Source organism: Zosterops lateralis (genome assembly GCF_965231275.1).
Source record: "Zosterops lateralis genome assembly, chromosome: 3".
In the NCBI taxonomy this organism is placed as follows: Eukaryota; Metazoa; Chordata; class Aves; order Passeriformes; family Zosteropidae; genus Zosterops; species Zosterops lateralis.
Window position 1 is genome coordinate 11579436 of NC_139764.1, and position 20715 is coordinate 11600150.

The following is a 20715-nucleotide window of genomic DNA, read 5'->3' on the forward strand; positions in this document are numbered from 1 at the left end:
TCCCCTCCTGGTCACAAACACAGAGCCAACAGGCTCCCTCGCTCCAGCTGAAGCCATAGGAGCAAGCAAGGAGAATCATGAATGCTCAGTAACACGAGCAACCCCCCCTGCCTCCTGGGCTGGCCCCTACAGCCACATAAAGCAGCTGCTGGGAGGATGGCTGCTCCACACACAGCCCCTTCCACTGCTCTGCAGATACTGCTGGGGCAGCAGCCAAGCCAAACACACAGAGATATTTGCATCTCCAAATTATTTCCAGCCAGCATGCTCCTCCATGCCAGAGGTTCCACTGGAGAAAGCCTCTCAGATGGGTAGAGTTGCAATAAACCACCAGGCCAGATGGAAATAGTTTGATTCAGGCAAGGAGTGAGCAGCCCAACATCTGGAAAGTCTTTGGGCACTCATCATTTAAGGTTTTTAAAACGACGTGTTTTCCCATTCCAGTTCAAGTAAAATCAAAAACTCACTCTGCACCCAGGAAAGCAATCATGGGCACAAAGCAGCATTTGCAAGAAATGTTCTGCTGGATTTGGCTTCATGAGGCAGGACAAACTGGACCAGCACCCAGGAACTCCAGGTCATGCTAGAGCGGATCTAGATGATTGGGAACTTGGGAAAACATCATTTATTTGCCCCTACAATTGTACTGTTCACCTGGATCCACCAGCTCTGCTGTGAAAGTGTGGGTCAGCTAAGAGGACCACTGAACCTCTGCCTTTGTGGCAATTCACTCCAGATTTGCAGGAGATGTGATGACTGCACACCATCACTGAGCTCGCTCTAGGTGGCCCACAAGACTTCTCTCTGCTGCTTTTTCTGTGTGAGGCACAACCAAGAAAATATAGAGAAGCCAATTCTGCCCTTCAAACAAAGCTATAGAATAGGGAGGGAAAAAAAAAAAAAAAAAAGGGAAGGGAAAGAGCAGCAACCACTTAGCACAACTCCCATTGGCCTCCCAAAAACTGTTCAGAGAGGCTGCAAGCTGTGGGGTATCCCTACCCTTCCAGAGCCAGGATCTCATACATGGGAATGGCCAAGCTCAATTTCTGAGCAATTATCACAAGAAACCAGAACAAAGCCACTGGTGTCTGAACACTGTGTATCAATGGCTGGAGCAGAGGCTGAGGCAGTGCTGCCAGGGATGTGCTGGGGCACAGCTGGGTCCTGAGAAAAGCTCACTGCTACACACAGCAGGGAAGCCTCTGCTGCACACAGCCCCAGCCCAAGGCAGGCAGGTACTGCTCACACACCTGCTGCACAAGAAAAAGCCATTAGAACTGGTAAAAAGGCTCAGCACAAGGATACTGAGCCCAGGAAACCAGCTGCAGACTCTTGACCGCTGCCAGCACGTGTCAGGATGGCCAGGCTATGCTGGCACTGACCTCACCCACTCACCCAGTTCAAATTAGTTTGGGACTTCCTGCCTCTGCTCCTCCTGCTGCCCATCCTACTTCCCCAGTCCAGACCCTCTGAACCCCAGTCCTCTCAGCCACACATCCCACAGGTTTGCTTCTTCCAAGACTAGCCCAAGCTCAGTTTCCTAACTCTGCCACAGGAGCTCCCTGCCTTCACCTTTATACCAGCAGGGAGCAGAGACCCTGCCTTCCTGTGTGCCCACAGCCAGGCAGCAGCCACACCGAAGCAGCAGAATGTGATCATACCCTCTGAAGCCAGGGACAGGAGAGTGAGAAGTGAGGTAAGAATGAGCTGCTGCTCTGGCAATGAACAAGAACAGCAAACAGGGGTGCTACTCTGCAGCCACAGAGCAAAGGGAGTATTTCAGGAGGTTCCTACTCATTCCCAAGCCAAGCAGGGCTGCTGTCAACCACCACCCCACTGCAGGCTGACTGGATCTGGTGGGGCAGACACCATGTTGTACAGCTTGTCCCCAAGGCTGTGGGATTTGCTTGTGGTCTTTATGGAGAGTGTGTCTGGGCTGAACTGCAAGCTGGGCTTTGCCCCACATCTGAGTTTCTCCCAACATCTCTGCACCTCACTCAAAGAGAAAAAAGCTGGAGCAAGAGAGGGAACTCCCCATGGCAGCCAAGCTCCTTGGCTCCCTGAAACTGCTGGGGCTGCTGAACCAGAACAACTGGCCTTGGAGCTGCAGGAGTTACCCGTCTGCCCTGGGAGCACGTTGACACCACTCTGAGCCATGCTCTGCTGCACCCATGCTCCCAGCACCTGCTGCAAAAGGGGACATCTCCAGAGGACACTGCACCAGGGAAAGAATGCCATTCTTCTGGGTCACTGTGCGCTCCAGGTCCTGAAGAGAAGCCCAGACACCCCTTCTGAGCAGCCAGCCCAGAGAACCAGCCCAAGCCATGAGTGCAGTGCTGCAGTCACAGAGCAGGGAGAGGAACAGGGCAGGGCTAGCAGGCAGACCACAGCTTCTCCTGCCCAGATACTCAGGGCACAGCTGTGTGCTGGCAGCACCACTTGGCCCCTGTGGAAAAGGAAGCTCTGGCTAAGTGCACCCATACCTGCCTGCTGGGCATCACAGGCATTGGTGGCCATGGGACTCCCAGGCCAACACCTTCACAGAAGATCAGAGACAGAGGAACAAGTGAGACAGGAGGCCTTGAGTCCAGCACAGGAGCTGGGAATCCTACTGGCTCAATTAAACCCTCTCTGATGGGGCATCAGCCAAAGGCTCCTGAGCAGACATTGCCAGCTGCACTGCCAAGCCCCAGTGAGAAACACAAATGTTTTGAGGGCGACTCAGCACCACTGACAGACTTGCTGCACCCACTGGTCTTGCCAACCAACTCTCCCAGGCTTGCTCTGAGCCCTTGAGCAATTCCCTGCTTTCCTCATAAACACCTGCTGTTTGCTGCTGGCAGGAGACACAGACATCTGAAGGCTAAGCTCTCTGGCCAGCACAGCAGAGCTATTGCACTTTGCTCCCACTAAAGGAAACATGGCAGAAAGATGCCAAGTGGAACCAGGATAAGCCACATGCTTCCTGTGCAGTGGCCTTGAAGGATGATGCTTCCCTCACAATTTAAGCATGGGCCATGTGAGAATGAGAATGTCTTTACTAAGCAAAACTCCAGTTGGTAGAGCAGAGTCCAGGCAGTGTTGAACAGACAGGAGGACCTGCCAGCCAGGAAAAGCTGTGACAGAGCTGGCTCATCAATCCTTGCCCCAGGGCAGGAGGCAAAGCCCATGGCAGTGAGGCCACACTGCTGCACCCATGGGGTCTGTGTGGCTCAGAGCTCATCCCAGGGCAGCACAGGTATCACACCACTTCTTGCCAGTCCATCCTCATATCCCTGCACTCAGGCTGAGGGCCAAAGGCTGATGTTGCTCCTGCCATCCCAAACCCAGCCAAAAGGGATTCCCCCATAACAGCACTGTGTGTGTGGAAGGAGCTCCTGGCCAGGGCTCTGCGTTTTTCCTGCTCCAGCTGAAACACCGTTCCAGATGACGGGAAAAAACAGAAGAAGCTCCATAAAACTGTCTGGCACTTCCCTTCAGCAAACAGGAGCCCCAGCCAGCGGCTCCAGAGAATGGGAGCTCAGGCTGTAAAGACAAAAGGGCGTGGGGGTGGGGGTGGGAAGAGGCCAGGGCAAGGGAAGCAGAGCAAAGAGGAGCAGCATGCACACGAGGCCTGCAGGCAGAGCCAGCTGCTTCAGCAACACCCCATGGGACACAGAGCTGGTGCCCAGAGCCAGCTCCTCTCCAGGCACCAAGTCACCAGGTGTGCACTGGGCACTCCTGCCAGCAAGCCCTCCTTGCCCTCCCAGGACTGTTTGTTGGAGAATGAAGCTCATTTGCCATTGGAAGTACAGGAGTGAGCCGTTTCTCTGTGTGCTGCCACCAAACCCACTGGGAGGCAGAAAACATCCCCAGTGCCACCCAAACCTGTGCTTCCCTTTGCCTGTGCTTGCTCTGGACATCTGGCAAACCTTGCCTGCTCAGGGGGCCAAGTGAAGGGGTTACAGCCTTCCCCAGCAGCGCCCAAGGCATGGCTCAGCAGCAAACTCCACAAACACACCGAGAGCTGCAGAGCAGCTGTAGGAGCAACGAGGGGACAGACACTGCAGTCGAAAATTCACATCTACACTACTGCAAATACCCTCCCCATTCTGCTGACAGCTGTATGTTTACACCATCTGTATGGACTTCAAGCCCACCCATAAGCAACTTGCTAGTCCCAAAGAGGACTCAGAGCTGGGGACAAAGGGACAGCTGCACTTCTGAGCCTTGCGTGCAGGGAAACAGACAGGGAGCTTATTTATATCCCAAGCTCTGCTCTAGGATAAATATTTTAAATCTCTCTCCAGGTCATGTCAGTATATTTACAGCTAAGTTTCCCCTAGTTATATGCCTGTAGAGACTCAGATGTATTTGCCATGAAGATCCAGCTGGCCAAACTCTCCAGACAGCTTACAGCTCTTGGGAGAAATGGTTCATCCAGTGCCATGGTCTTGAAAACGACACCCATGCTCTGGCAACTGCTGCAGGGATTCAGATGTGCACTCCTTCCTGCTGCTGCCTCTGTACAGCCCACCCACAAGCACCCAGCCCCTCTGCCTTCCCAGGAACAAGGAGAAGTCATGGAGACTGGGAAATGCCACAACACTGGCTATGGGGCAGTCCAACTGCTGGGCTCCCCACAGAGCCCATGTTCAAGGTAAATCTCTGCAACATCCTGCTTCATCACTTGGTTCACCAAAGGTTTAACCTGCTTGCTCCCCTCCTGCAGGAAGGAAAGAAGCAACCTCTCCCAGGAGAGGCAATCACTTTCCCTAGCAGCCACCACAGTGCTGCAAAGTAAAAATTGCTAAGAAAAGGCACCTTGGTGTCTCTTTCATTTATCTGGGCTCTGCCAGGTTGGGTTTTGACCTCTGGCTGTCTCTGAAGCTCGAGGAGGATGGGCTGGTTGCTCAGGACTTCCTGCTGGATTCACAGGATTTCTGTGCCCCTCATGAGGTTTGGGGAACACTGGTTCATAGACACTGCCTGCTGTGCACTGCACTTCCATTTCACATCTGTGTGCCACAGGCACCATCTACAACTCTCCATAGCTGCCTCCAGCTATGTCCTGCAGATTTCTCCAAGATCCTCCTCTTTCCATTGCTAGAAAGCTGAGGATCAGTCCTATTTCACAACCATCATTTACAATAGTGCAGGGAAGTGCTGTTGTCCAGGACTTACCTCCTGGGAAAAACATCACCAGGGAGGCTGGAACTGCAGTATCACCTCTGAAAGCAAAGAGGGCACAGAAAAGAACAGTTCCTTGTTTATTTTCATTAAAGCCATTTATGAATCTATATTAAAAGCCACAAAAATAGGAAAGCAGATGGAGAAGCTAATATTTGTTCTGCTCATGCAATATTAATTAAGAAGTAGCTTCTCTATGAGACATTGCTACATTATCTCAGCTAAAAATGGAATAAAGTCACTGAGCGGGAAGAATATGCAGAAGGGCACTTTCTGGAATATTTTACAAATCGATAACTAGGCAAAATGTTTGCTACAGAGAAATCTAATGCAAAGCCCCAGTGCCAAATTGAAGAAAAGCTCTGCTATAACAGACTCACTGAGATAGAAATTCACACTAACCAGATCTCCTTGAAAACTAAGTGCTTTTCTCCATTGCAGCAGAAAAACTGATTTCCAATACATCTGGAGAACAAGTAGTTCTTACTGGACAGTCACAAAGCCACCAGTGCAAAGAGTACCTGGAGACCCTGAGCAGCCAAATGCCAAGGAAGCACACAAACAGTGGCAACAGCCACTCAACAAGCAGGTCCTGGAGAGCAAGAAGCTGTGCTGAGGTACCTGCAGTTGCCTGGCTTCTCAGCAAGGCAGGTACAATGGATTGCTCCATCAAACCCATGGCAGGCCTTTGTCTGCAGGATTTCCAGCCTGTGAGAGGCAAGCCAAAACCCCAGCAAGGCCACAGAAACAGAACATGATGGTGAAGGATGCCCAGGATGACAGTCTTTGTTATTTCCTTGCCAAAATGTTAACCATTCAGATTAATGCTTCCTGCTTCAGGCCACATAGCTTTGAAACTTTTCTTCAGCTGAGCAAAAGAATCCTTACCATCCAGAAAGGCCCATGATTTCCAAGGATCACCTGAACATCTCAGCAGCCCTGCCCCAGCTCTGCTCTGATTTCTCATCACCTGCTGTGAACTGGAGGGCTGGCTCCAGGAGACAAAGGCAATCTCAGGATGGCAGGAGGAAGGCAGCCACACCTGGGAAAGCAGCAGTGCCCAGAGGCAGGCACTGGAGAGAAACCAAGCAACAGCAAAGCCTGAGAAGGGGGCGTGTGGCATGCCACAGCAGGTCTTGATACAGAGGAGGAATCAGGAAGAGGTGGAGATAGGAGGCACAACTGGAAAAAGAACAGCTGTACTTGAGCCAGAAAAAGGCAGCAAGACAGAGATAGGACAGAGGCAGGAGGGTCAGTGCTGGAGAGGGCCCAGCAAGTAGCCCCTCCACTTACACATCTGAAAGCTGCAAGCACATACACAACATGCAGGGAGAGCCATCAGGAGTTAACTCAAAAGAGGACAAAAATAATCAAATGTGTTGCCTTTGTCGCTCAGCTTTTGATTGGAATATGGTGGACAAAGAACTGATTGAAGCCAGTTGGAGGAAAGAGTGATCACAACAAGATCTCACTGCTACAGAAGAAGTCTCAGCCACTCCCATAGCACCTGCCAGGTGCAGTGTGCCAGGCTCGGGGTGTTCACAGAAGGCCATATGGATGGATAGGAACATCAAGTACCTATCCAAGAACATCAAGTAACTCATGAGAAGCTTTGGGGTTTTTTTGTCCAAGACAATTTGCACAGTTCTTGCAGCTGCTGAAATAGACTTTTGCTGTTGGTCCCTCTGCAAAAGCAACTGCATAACTTCACCTCAGCAGCACAAACCCATCTATGCTCCCATGACTGGTTAAGGAGAACTGGTTGCACTGCCCTTTGTGGCACCCTACGAGACTGGCTTTATTCTCTCTGGTCCTGTCTTTGCTAGGAAAGACAAAATCCAGTCTTTTCTCCCATTAATGCTCCCCAGTGATGCAGGCACTGCCAGCAGCAGGAGGAGCCCCGTGGCACAGGAGTGATGGGATGCCCCAGCAGAGCCAGGACACACACCAAGGCACGCTGCACTGGAGAGCAATAAAGGCACTTGCAAGCCACAGCTTGTCCTGCCTTTAACCATTTGGACAGCCACTGTATGGTTTGAATCAAAGGCTTCCTTTGTGCTCCCAAAGAAGCCAATGAGCAACTGCAAGGAGGAGGAGAGCGTTTATAGGCAGGTCTTAAGCAACACCGTGTCTATCTGGTGCCAGCATCACTCACAGCAAGGACAGCCCCCCCAGAGCTGCCCAGAGGCACACTCTGTAGCCAGTGGGACTTGGCCTCCACATGCCATGGCTCTGGGGACAGACTCCTCTGGCTTTCCTCTGGAGTGACAGAGGACAGAGCCAACCTGCCTGTCTGCTCAAATCCACAGCAGTAGGGCGCAGCCTTGGCTGCTCTTCAGGGTGGCCTGAGCTGCATCAAAGTGTCAAATCCTGCTGCTGGGACAAACCTCATTTCACAACAGCACTAGAGGAAAAGTTACAAAGCCTTATATCTTGGAGCTACAAACATCTCGGGCATTAGCAGCAAGGTCTGAGCACAGTGCTCGTGCTTACTGCTGTCTTGCAGGACAGAAGTCACGTGGGAACTGAGCACAGGTCAACCAGGGGCTGAAACACAAAGAGACTTGTAACCCTCACTCACTCAAACCCCAGCCCTTTTCTGCACTGGGTCCCAGCACCGACAGCAACCTCACGTCACTGCTTTCCCCCAGCATGCAACATCTTGTTTTCCAAAGAGGGAAGGTTCATGCCCTGAAATCAGATGTGTCACACCATCCTCCAGACAGGAATCTGCTCGTATCAGTTTTCTTCATTCATCATCCTGCACAATACGACCATCAATCCAAACAAACCTCACAGAGGTGCAGACCACCTGCCAGCGGTGGATCCAATCCATGCACGCTCAGGGGGCCCTGTGCACACTGCAGTTCACAGATGCCAAAATCCCTGCCTGCCTCACTCAAGTCAGAGCCTAATCTGACAAGGAGAAGACAGGCCACTGGTATCCCACTGGCAAGCACCATCTCAGAGGAGGAATCATCAGTTAAAACCAGCCATGCCTCCTCTCCTGACACACCACCTGTGCACACCCCTGTGCAGGGAGACAGGAGTTCAGGAATGCTCCTCACTGTTCTGTCCTGAATCCTGCAGCTGGACCCAGACACATTTCATTCTGCTCTCAGAGGCACACTTATGAGACTTTTCTTCATCTGTTCACTACCAGCAGAAAAGTTTTAATTAAAACATGGGTCTTGCCTGGATGGCACTCACAATTTTTAAGGATTAGAATGCATTTTCAAAAGAGGCCCTTGCAGAACAATTTCAGAAGGTCAAAATCAGAGAACAGAGGATGGATTTTTGAAAGCTGATCAAATAAAAGGAGTAGCCCCAGGCAGTAACAGTCTGCAAAGAGTATCAAAATAGCACCCACCCATCAACTTTCCCAAACTGCTAAGACAAGCAAGCTTGGGAAAGGTCAGAGCTGGGCAGGCACACCAAAACTCCTCATCCCAAGCACACAGACCAGGCTTTGAGAAACTTGCAAACCACTCTGAAGTCCCCCCTTTGCCTCTCTCTTTGCCGATCAGACAGCCTGTATTCGTTATCTCTCAAAGCAGAGGTAAGCAGGCTATTCTGTGACCAGACAGAGACTGCTTCCCTGAGAAAGACAAGGCTTAAGTTAAGACTAGAAGTACTGTACAGGTCAGCCTTTTAAGCTCAGGAAAAACATTTCTGTATGAAGTTTAAAAAAGAGCTGGCAGGAGTGAGAAACTGAGCTGAAGCAGCAGTCAATGAAAAGCACATGCACTGCAGACCTGGCTGCCAACACAAATTGATGCTTTGAAACAAAGACCACTTGTGTTTTGGCTTGAAGATCTTCCACAGCTACTCAGCAAGAGCTGCACAGATTAAAAGGAGACACAGGTAAACACAGAACAGTGCTCACTGCCAAGTATTTCCCTGGAACAAAGGAATGACCAGAAATGGAGTCCTTGCCTTGACTGGGTGGCATGGGTTCATCCTCACTGTGGTCCAACGTGCCAAAAAAGGCATAGGATACGCTGGACAAACTTATTCAACCTCTATTCAAGCAGCACCTGGATCCAGAGCCTGGAGAGCTGCAGCTGCTTAAAACATTGAATACGTCTCCAACCTCAAGAACCCACAGGAGCTTCACTATAACGAGTTTTCACCCTTCTTCACCCATTTCCAGAAGAGACCTCAAACAACTTCCAGTTCTTCACACCCTGAGACTCCAGACACCTGTGTGCCTCCTGCAAAGCAAGATTCTGCTCTAGTTCCCAAACCAACCTACATCCATATAAAGAAATGCCTCGCAAGCCTCTTTTCCTTCCCTTCCTGCTGCCTGCACAGTGATATATTCAGAAGGCACAGGAAAAGTGAAACAGGAGATGGTCTTCTCCACAAAGATGATCCTTCCTTCAGTCTGGTCCATTTTTAGGCACACCAGCTGTCCACTCTAAACCTAACAGCAAAAGGAACAGTTCCCATTGCAATGCAAAGGTGGATTTGTGGTCCTGTGTGACTTCAGAGGTGACCTGACTGCTCCTCCCCGTAACACCCAAGGGCAGCGCAGGAAAGCAGCCACTGTGATAGGCAAGGAAAAGGAGAGAGCTGACAGCTCATCAACACAGCACAGCAGGATGAAGGAGGTGGAAGTGCAGGACTCTAAACAGGCCACATCCTCCAGAATCAAAAATCTGTGTGCTTGCTTCCATATGCTGTGGTTCACTGGTGTTGGCATTAGGAAGCAAGCAAAAACGTTTCTAGCAGAGCCCAGGGCCCCTCACCTTACTAACAACTCCCTCTGAGCAACCTCCCTAAAAACCAAAGCCCAACGTTTCTGGACTGCTGAAAGCTCACACAGACATCAGGAACAAGACAGTGCAGAGCCTCCAAACCATGACAAAGCCCAGGGAATGGCCACTGCTCTATAAGCAGCCACATGAAAACCCTGCGAACCTGCAGCATCCCCACCCCTTCCTCGTCAGGTCTCCCCCAGAGAACAAACCCTTCCGTGTCCAGCAGTGTGATTGCTTCTTTCAGGCAAGGCAGCACACAAGGTATGCTACAGGCACAGCACAGCCCTTAACCCCTCTGCGCAATACAACACCTGCTCTTCCAACAGACTGAAAGCATTTATAAGTAGCTCTGGGATGCATCTCCCAGTATCTTCCAGGCAAGGAGCAAGACATGGAATCAGGCCACCCACCTTGGCACCTCTGCCATGCTGAAACACTGAGCCCAGGAAACAACATGTTACCAACTGTCAAATTATCATTTCCCCATCTCTCTTCCTCCTCTTTTCACAGACACAGTCGATTTTTTATAAAGGCAGAAGACACTACAGTTGCCCTTCTCCCACCTCAGACATTATCAGCCTTCTCCAGCAGGTACTGCCATGCCAAAGGTGGGGCTGCCTCTTTCCCTTACACAGCAAAATCCACTGTGCTGGTTCACAGCCTTTGCAAACCCCAGCAAACCCAAAGCTAACACCCTGTGCAACTTAAACCTCATCAAGAAGAATGTTCCTGAGCATCTGCCAAGCATCTTGCTAGCCTTGCTGCCCTCCAGGCCTCCAAAGAGCTGCCTGTCCCAGCCCATGAGACCAACACTTCATGTCAGGAGAACGGGAACTGTTCCTTGGGGTCTGCACAAACAATTGCATGTCCTCCAATCTCAGGGGAATTTCCCTGCAAACACCACTGTGGCAACTGCCTTCACAAAGAGCACGTTTGTACCCAGGTCTGTCCACTTCTAAATAAGCATTTGTTCCAAGTTCCCAAATATCAAGAGCAGTGGAAACACCCACTGCTAATGTGAAATATTTTGCATTCCAGGCCTGAGAGGTATGCTTGAAAATGTTCAGAGAGGAAAGAGTGTTTATTCACTGGGAAGAGGTGTACTAGGTCCTGCTATTTACTTTAGTCCACGTGTGCTTGCTGGAATACAGCTTTGATCTTTGCAACTTAAATAGCAGATGAATTGAAACGAAGGCAAGAAAAATATTAGTGTAAAGATCCCCTAGTAAATACCTGTAACCAGGCCTCACAGCCCCCAGATCTTTTTGAAGTGCCTTATCACTCACAGCCGAACTGGCCCTTATGCCCCTGTCCATTGCCTCAAGGCGAGGCTCTTCTCCTCCCACCCCTTTCCCACCTTCTTCCCTCCATTCCCTTTGGGCTCCATGGCCTTTAGAGGAAGTGCAGCCTGCCTTCCCAGGGCACACGTGCTTATCTGCTTGCATGCAGTGTGAACAGCCTTTGGCCATCTACAATTGCTACATCTGAGCGATTAGCAGTTGTGAGCTGCCATCCCTTCAACTCCCTTGAACAAGAGGGATCCAGCAGCCTGGGAGGAAACACACACTCCCATCGGGAAGAACATTCATCACCCAGCACCAACTAAACACAGGAGCTTATTGCAGTTTTAACATCTGCCCATCTGCCTTTAGAAGATGGTCCATTTCAGGACAATTAAGAGCTCAGAACACATCTTTAAGGGATCTTGAAACATGACAGCCCCTGACAAGTGACAGTTCCCAGTGGTTCTGGACCCCATCGTGCAGACAAAGTGCCTATGGGGTTGCCATGCCTCTGAAGCTCCTGTCACTTTGAGGTTCCAGCCTGCCCAGAGCACTGTCTGAACACAGCCAAGTCCCAAGGGGGATCACATCATTCCTGTTTTCAGAAATTTTCTTCTTTAAGACCAGGCTTGCTAGGAAGCATGAGAAAAGTACTGCCATACAGAAACACACAGCTCAACACAGGACATGGAGGCATTTCCAGAACAAAATAGACCTTTTAGGTTTTTTTTTTTTTTTTTTTTTTTTTTTGGCTTTAAAGGAAAGTTGACTCAGCAAATATTTCCTCTGCTAGCATTTCAACCACATGTTCCAGCAGAAGTCAGCACACATCTGGCATGCTGCAGTGCCACTGCCAGAAAGATCACAGCTTTGCTGAACAATGGAAGTGGAGGAAGAGGGACCAGCAGCCCAGGCACCCAGCACTTCTGGAACACATACATGGCAAAGGACCTGCATGGGCCATGGATGCTCCACACCTCCCAGGTCTTTCCAAAGTGCTCTTTCCAAACAGCATCCACAGGCAAAGGGACAGTGCCCTGCAGCCCACAAAGCTCACCACCGGCCCTTAAAACCCAGACATCAAACTGCACGTTTTGGCCACCCTGATGGCGCCTGAGATTCTTTCCAGTGTCTGCGAGCTGGACAGCTGCACGTTGCCCCAGTGCTGTAGGATGTGGTCCTGCTCAGCAAGAGAAACAAGAGGGAGTGTACGTGACTGGAGCAGCACAGAAACTCCAGCAACTGCAGAGTGGCAGGAAAGGCAGGACACAGCCCCCACGGGCAGATTTGCACATCCCAGCCGCCAGTGGTGGCTGCTGGCACCAAGGTGAATGCTGTGGCACGTCCAAGGGGCCCTGTGACTTCAAACCAGAGCCCAAGGTAAGCAGCCAGAAACAGCCTCCCCAGAAGGCTGCCAAGGAACCGCAATCACGGTGCTAATCAGCTAAGTAAGTGCTGCTTTTCCTGCTTATCAGCTGTAAATTGGACAATACTTGCCGCCTGGCAGCGGCTCCAGATACAGACGGGTAGCAGCGCTGTAGATATCCTTCCCTCAGAGGCACTATTCCACCCAGGGGCTAAGCTAAGATTGCTCTTGATGTTACAGCAGAAACTGCAAAGCAAACTCTACAACTGTGCACGGTGAGACAGAAGGGACTGCAAACAGATACTGGCAGGGTTCCCAAGTGAAGGAACAAGGTGATGTGGCACGGGACAGCCGTGGGACCCTTCAAAGGCAGGCTGGAAGGCAGCTCACAGCCCCCGGGGCTCTCATGCACAGCCAGGACCTTGGGCTGCTCAGAGAAGGAAAATGGTGCTGGGAGGTCAGTGGGGAGAAACACCACGGAGCAGAGCGAGGCCAGGGGAGTTCAGGCGTTGCAGCCGGCCCCCGTGAGAAGCAGCAGCCGGGGAAATGCAGGGGCCGCAGCGCTGGGAAGGGGCCGGGAGGGTGGCACGGGGGGCGGGGCAGAGGGTTCATCCAGATGCGCCCAGCAAGGGACAAAAACCCCTCGGCGCGGTCAGTCCCCGCGGGTGGGAGCTCACCGCGTGCCCACCGTTTCTCTGGTTCCGATCTGACCAGAATTCACAGGAAAAGCCACCCGCTGCTCCGCGCAGCCTCCCCGGTGTCAGCGCTGCCCGCGGGTGGGAGCCCAGCCCCGCTCAGGGCACCTCGGGGCCCTGCCCGCGCCTCCCGCACACCGAACGTCGGGAGCACTCGCACCGCTGTGGATTTCGGCGCGGCGCTCCCGGTTCGGGGCGGGCAGGGCGAGCCGGCGCACGCCGGGAGGGAGAGCCGGGAGAGCCGGGCCGGGCGGCTCCCGAGCACAGCGGGGTGCGCGGGGCGGGGGCGCGCCCAGCGGGAGGGGGAACAGATGGGGCCCCACGCAGCCCCCGCTCCGCGCCCGGCGGGGCCATCGCTCCCGGGAAGCCGGGGGGCGCGGACCGCCGGAGGCTCGGCCCGGACACGGCCGCACACCTCCGCTCCCGGGGCCGGCCGCGGACCCCCGCCCGCCGCGGACCCGAGGGGAGGCACAGGCTCCGCCGCCCCCGCCCCGCCGCCGGGACCCGCATTCCCCGGGAAGGGGAGGCGGCGTGGGGCACATCCCGGCCCGCACTCACCCAGCACCAGCAGCGCCCGCACCGCCGCCATCCTCCGCGCCGCCGCCATCCCCCGCGCCGGTCAGCGCGCCCGCCGGACCCCAGCCATGCCGCCGCCGCCCCGCCCGCCGCCGCCGGGAGGGGTTCCGGAGGAGGGGCGGCCACCGGAAACCGGGCGGGGTCGGGAGGAGCGGGGTCCCCCGGGCGGCGCCCCGCTCGGCCCCCCGCGCCTCCGCCGCCGTGCCGCGGGCTCGGGGCTCGCCGGCGCCATCCCCCGCAGAGCCTCCCGGGGCCCCCAGCAGCCAGGGGGCGGCGGAGCCCCCCGCCCGCCCACGGGATGTGTGTTAAACTGGGGACGGGGGCTCCCGCTCTGTACCGCTGTGAGAGAGAGAGCCTGTGAAGGCACCGGGGCACTGAGGAGCTTCGCACCCAACTACGGGCTAGACATCGCCCCAGTGCACGGCTCGCTCCTGCTCCTGGCTTCTCCTCTGCAGGACCCAGGCTGGGGCACGGCAGCGAGAGCTGGTCTGGCCATCTGCACGGCCCAGACTGAAACCCCTCTGTCCGACCCAATGCCTCTGGTGGAACCTGCTGCAGCCCTGCACCACCGGCTCTGGCAGTTGTCACTCTGAACAGCAGCTCTCCAGCCGGTTTGTTGAGCCTCCGAAATACTGGTTTTGGTACTGCGTGGAACTCGCCATCAGACATAGCCCTGAGCGCTGCTGGATCCGTCACGGAGGATGCTGGAGCCTTTACTCAGCAAAACCTGCGGCACAGGATTGGAGCGTGCTTGCTGCCCTGTGTGGCAGTGCCAGCCTGGTGCTGCACCAGAAGCCACCACCACGTCCTGGGAGAGCACAGAGCTGCTCCCACACGGCATGCGGCTCTGGAACTCTGCCAGCAACCACACACCAGTCCCCTCTCATAGGAAAGCCACCACCTCCTGCCACCAAAAGCTGTTCTGGTTTTGGTTGGGGACCAAGAAGCCTCAGAGGAAGTGGTAGTCTATTCAACACTCTCTAGAAAGGAAGTTTTACTTCCACCTGCAAGGTCAGGGCAAACAAAGCAGCTGATATATAGTAAGAAAAAGGTCTCTGTCCCACACTAGCAGACTGCTCTCCCACCGATACTGAAACACCTGACCCCAGCTTCAGAGAACTGCTTCTCTTTCTCCAGGAGGGAAGAGTGAGCTAAGCACTGCTGATCTAGGTATTATAACTTCTTTGAGGAGCACTTGCCACATCAGCCCTCAGTGCTGCAGGCTTTCATTGTGTCTCCTGGATTCATATGGCCTTTAGTGCCCCAGGAACAAGACCTGTATCACAAGGTAGCCAGGAAACCACTGCCTGCCCTTGCTGTGCTTACCCAGACTCTGCCTCAAGCTCCCCTGCAGAGAAGGGTGTACCATGCTCAGCCCCACTCTCCCCACAGCCACAGGCTGGGCATGCAGGCTCCCCACAGCCACAGGGCAAGCCAGCCTGGAGGGCACAGTGAGCAGCACCTGACTGGAGAAAGGAGTGCCAGAAGCCACCTGTGCTGCTGGGCAGTGAGACCACAGAGCTGGCCAAGTCTTCCAGCCATTCCTACCCCTCAGCTGCAGTGTAGGGACAAAGGGCCAGAGCTGGAGTTTGAGCAACAGTGGCAGACAGCAAGACATACAGCGTGAGGAAGCTCATTTGGAACCATGTCAGCAGCAGTTAAAAGTCTCTCCATACCAAGCCCGTTAAGCACATCCCTGCAGGAATGAACCAGTTCCTGCAGCCAACCAGCACAACATGCAGTCACATTTGAGTTCTCACTCCCAAGGATCAGGTGCTCACGTGGAGTAGAGCCACGGTATCCAACTTCTGCATCAGGGAAAAATGAGGCATCCCATCCAACAGACAAACCACCTTACCTGCAGGGGAGTGTGCCCACAGTTCTTGCAGCAGCAACAGGAGCAGCATGTGCAGCAATGCAGAGGCCATGCTTGGCTGAACAGGAAGTTATAACCTGGGCTAATTAGAGTCCTTCTAATTAGCCACAGCTTTGCAGCCAGGAGCATCTCCAGGAAGGAGACAGCAAGGCTTCTCCCAAGCCAGCCCAGGTGTCCTCCATCCCCACCATCAGTGATCTGTAGTTGCAGTGGTTTGAGCTGGGTTTATTTACTGTTGGCACTGCCAGCTTCCCCCAGGAAAGCATGACGGTATTCATGGATGTGAAATTCACTAATCAATGCACAACACAACACACAGTAGTGCTGCTGCTGCTGCTCTCAGGACCTGCCCCTCTCAGCTCACAGAGGTCTGCAAAACAGCACCCACAACAGATGGACAAAGGCTGCCAGCGCCCTAGTCCTGGCTGAGGAATGGTGAGTGACAGCCAGGGAAGCACTCAACAGTCCAAAGAGAACCACCCCAGCAGGAAACATTCAGGATTCACACCTGAATTCAAGCCCTTTTCCCCTTTGAACCCAACTGTCTCTGTAGCAGCATTTCAGTGGCTCTGTTCAGGACAGGCAGCCATTCTCACAGGACACAGGCCAGAGGCCACACTGAGCCCCACACCCTGTACACAGTCATTTGCCTTTTAGACACCATCACCTTGTGATGCTGCCCACCACCAGACCCACTGGCCTCCCTGGCACAGCTCTGCAGGCCCAGTGCAGGTCGGGCTGGTACATTGCACAAGCCCACACCGTGTGCTTCCCATCAAGAGCTCGCTCTAGAGGTCGTCCTTGGGTGCCAGCTCCAGCCTCAGCTGCGGGGGCAGGTGAAGTGCAGACAAGGCAGGATTTCCCCCTGACAGGACCCTTGCAGGGCAGGCTGGAAACCCACCCCACAGTCTGCTGGTGTCTCATTGTGTGGGTGAACAGTGGGTTGGGATGTGCTGGGTCTCCTCTGGGTCAGAACTGCCGTCTCCACAGGTGAGGGCGGGCCTCACTCGGCCCGGCGGATGAACCAGATCTCGTTGCGGCGCTGAGGGACGCTGGGGTTCTCGTAGGAAGCCACGATGTAGGTCTCCCTCAGCACCGTGTCTGTGGAGCCCAAGAGCTCCCAGAAGAGACTGATCTCCCGCAGAATCGTCTCCTCAGTGGTCATCCCATAGAAAACCCTGCAGCAAAGGGAGCAGCATAAGCAACAAAGCCAGCCCGATCCCACAGCCAGAGCTCCCACCCCTCTGCCTCACGAACCACAGCAGCTATGCAGGGAGTTTGTACATCTCTGCTGAGCTGAGAAAACACCTCTGGTGCTGGGGTCACCTGGTTATAACCTGGAGTGGTGCCCTCTCGGTGATGTGGATTTCGGGGTCCCTGGGAACAGGGGGGTTTTGCTGGAACTCTCCTGGGAGATAATAGGCAGTTAGGACCTCACGCTCCAGCTCGTTCCCCTCCTTGGTCAGGTGGATTTCGTTGAGCACTGGGACTGTCATGCCCAGATGGCAACCTGGAAAGAGGCAGGCAGGCAGTGAGACAGGTGTGTTAGCAGCAGCAGCAACAGCAGCCCTCCTCCCTCACTCCAGAGGGACAGTAGCAAAGCCCTCCCCTCTGTGCAGCCTGCCAGCCCCTCCAGCCCCTGCCTGCACACACCTACAGAGTTCTCCTTGCAGATGTAGCGCATGAGCTTCATGAAGCTCATGGAGATGCTCTGCTCATACATGGGCTCCCCCATGGTGACACAGGCCCACTTCCCAGCTGGGTACTGCCGCTCCTCGTAGGCCGCTGCCTCGCACTGAAACAGGCCACAGACAAGCCAGGTCAGGTCAGGCACGCTGACAGCGCTGCAGCAGCCGGCTGGAAAACCAACACTGACGGGCAAGAAGCGGGGAGACACGAGCCTGCCAAAAGGAGAGCCCCTGCTGGGCGGCGCTTGGCAGAGAAGGACAAAGAAGGTGAGGGAAGCTGGCAGCACACGCACCTCAGACAGGGATACTGGGCAAAGGGCAGCAGGAGGAAAGGCACAGACAAGGGACACGGTGCAAGGGGGGCTGGAGGCTCCTGGCACAAGGAATGCAGCACATCCTCAGCAAGGCGCACAGGACTTTCAGTTCCTCTCCCATCTCTGTCTGGCCTACTCACAAGGATGCTCCAGATTCCTGGCACCCAAAGGCCTCCAGTAAGGCTGATGTTGTTCTCAGGTGCAGTGCCTTTTCCCTGGAATATTGTGTGCACAGAGGATAACAGAAACATCCCTGCCCAGCAGAAGGGAAAATCTGGCAGAAGAGCTCTAGCACCCAGAAGAGTTGCGAAGACTGGAATAAAACTCCTCAGATCCTTCTCCACATCAAGAAGTGCCAGGAGGAAGAAGAGGCAGGAACCCAGCTGTGGAATTCTGTGGCATGGCTCAAAATCTCTATTTCCAACACAGAATGTCCAGTATTCTGGACAAACCTGACACAGAAAAGGGGGAAGGAGAGTGGGGAAATTGCATCTGGATATGTTCATAGGTCAGCTCATGGCATGTCTGTGACCACAGGTAAACAAGGGCTGGGAAGCTGTAACCAGCACCTATCCTCCTACTCTCAGTTTGTTCTTCATCCAGATCAAAGAGGTCATGAGACAACCTTGTTGCACAGAGCTCAAGGCATTTTCCCAAACTTCTTGCTTCCACAGCTGTGCTGGCAGTGACGGAGACAGGAAGCTGCGACAAGACTCAACACTGGGTGCAGCCTCCCTGTGCCTCCACCTGAATCGGGTGTCTACCCTGAAAGCCAAACCAAAGGCAGAAGGAAGGCAGCAGGAAAAAGAGTGCCCCAAAACACTGTGGGCATTCACCCTCTCTAGCTGGGGCCATGCCTGCCATTGTCCCACGAAGCAAAGCAGAGCAGAGCAGACCAAGAGCATTTTCCAAGCAAGGAAATCGCTAATCCCTCTGCTCTCTCCTCAACTCTCATGTGCCATACCAGCTGCAATAAATTAATCAATCCAGGGAAGTCACAGCATCTGGTTGTGCCTGATCCTTGTAGTAAGCACCACCACTCTGGATGACAGTTTGTCCAAAAGAAATATGGAAGACGCTTCATGCAGACACAGCAGCAACAGGTCTCTGCAATGTGAGCTGGGGGCTGAGTGCTGACAGAGGACAGTGCTGTAGGTGGCATAATAATTCACTTGCCTTCAAGAGGATGAGGGCTTGTAGCACTGATAGCTCAAGAAAAGCAACCAAATACTACTGATCTGCCTGAGCCTGGCAAACGTGTCCCTAAGAGCCCCAGCTCCAAAGTCCTCCCAGTGCTGATGTCAGGCAGTGGCTCTTCTCACACAGCCTCACCCTCCGAGAATCCTCCTCAGGCACAGATGGGATGCCAACAACAATAAAAGCTCTTCAGTTCCCACAAAGTCTTGGGGCCCCATTCCTGCCTGCGACTGACACAGGCAGAGAGAAGGCCAGATTAAGTCCCTGGGACCCAAAACAAGGAAAGAGAGAGTGTGGTGGAGCCCCAGTTCAGAGCTGCACAAGCCACATGCTCAGACATGTTTTACAGAGAGTGCTGGACCTCAGCCCAGAAGAAATTGGTTAACCACTTCTCATATAGAGGACAATTGACAGATGTCTTCTTGGTAGAAAGCCCAACTAGGCCTGCAGAGACACAAGAACCAGTCTGACAAGCAGTTATTTCTCTAAGCACAGAAACACCCTTAATGTGCAAGAGATGAAAGTAAGTGTGCAACGTAGCCAGCACAAAGAGAAGATCTTCAGGCAAAAGACACCACGTTTAGATTGGCAGTTGAGACAAATAACAACACAGGCTCCCATGTGCCAGCCAGGGTTACAGGCCCTGTGTTCCCCACAGACACATCTTTATCTTGTGCCAGCTGAAATCTCCAGCTCAACATGCCAACATAACGAGCACAAACACAAAGCCAGCAGGACTTCGAGCTATGCAACGAGGTGTTTGGAGAACGGCAGGGAGCAGGCTCTGAACTGAAAGTTCAGATGTGCCCACCCCAGCAAGAGGATAGGCTGGTAAAGGAGGCAGCTGGAAGTCAGAAGACCAGAGAAAGCAGCACGACTTGTCCCGTTTTAAAATAAAGGCCGGGAAGCTGAACACTGCCATTACACAGGAGGAGGCGCAGGAGTGGCAGAATACTGCACCGATCAGAGGGGCCATCCCGGCCGCGGTGCTGCAGGACCCCCGGCGAGGCTGGTGTGCTCACGCCGACAGGAGGCACCTTTCCCGCCAGGGCCAGGCTCTTCCTACGGCCCGGGCTGGGGCAGCAGGCGGGGCAGCCCCGCCGCGGGCGGGCAGCGGGCAGGATCGGGCCTCACCTTCCCGTGCTGCGAGAGGGACACGTACGGCACGGGCTCGCGAGCCTGCCTGTGCCGGGCCATCTGGGCGATCGGGCCTGCCATGTCTGCAAGGCAAAGCACACGAGAGACGAGGCTCGCCCCGGCCGCGGCGCAGAACGGGGTCCCGGCCCGTGCCGCCGCAGCCCCGCCGGGCCCGGCGCTCACCTCGGGGCAGGCTCACTCGGTGCGTGCTGGCCACGGCCTCCCAGTGGGCGAACAGCCGTGCCTCCCCCTCCTGGTCGTCCTCGCCGTCGCTGCCGTCCCCGTCCGCGGGCTCCTCGCCCAGCCGCTCCAGGTCCTCCAGCGTGATCCGCGCCATCGCGTCCGCCGGGAACGGGACAAGGCCCGCCTCGGGGCGGCACCGCCCGGCCCACCGCGGCCGAGAGCGCCCCCTGCCGCTCCGGCGGACCGTGTCGCCGCCGTGCCCCCCGGCAGGCGGCGCCCGCCCCCGTCCCCCCTTCCCCACCCCGTCCCCGTCAGGCCGAGCCGCGGTCGCTTCTAGGGTCGGTTTTATTTAATAAAATAAAGTACAGCGATCATCCGGCGGGGGACCGGCGTCCCGGGGGCATGGGGCGCTCCCGCCGCTGCCCCGGCCCGGGGACAGCCCCCCCTCCCCGGGCTGGCGATTCTACC

At 54.5% G+C, this 20715-nt stretch overlaps 1 protein-coding gene across 1 annotated transcript; it reads right to left on the minus strand.

Annotated features, from left to right (window-relative positions):
• Positions 1 to 15938: 15938 nt before the first annotated feature.
• LOC310907321 (heme-binding protein 1-like) lies at positions 15939 to 20401 on the minus strand (the record flags this gene model as incomplete). The annotated part of the gene is made up of 5 exons (XM_083857454.1): positions 15939 to 16906; positions 17055 to 17238; positions 17382 to 17523; positions 20062 to 20147; positions 20248 to 20401. The coding sequence occupies 5 exons, from the start codon at positions 20399 to 20401 to the stop codon at positions 16732 to 16734; spliced, it is 741 nt and encodes a 246-aa protein (XP_083713580.1). The 3' UTR covers positions 15939 to 16731.
• Positions 20402 to 20715: the final 314 nt, after the last annotated feature.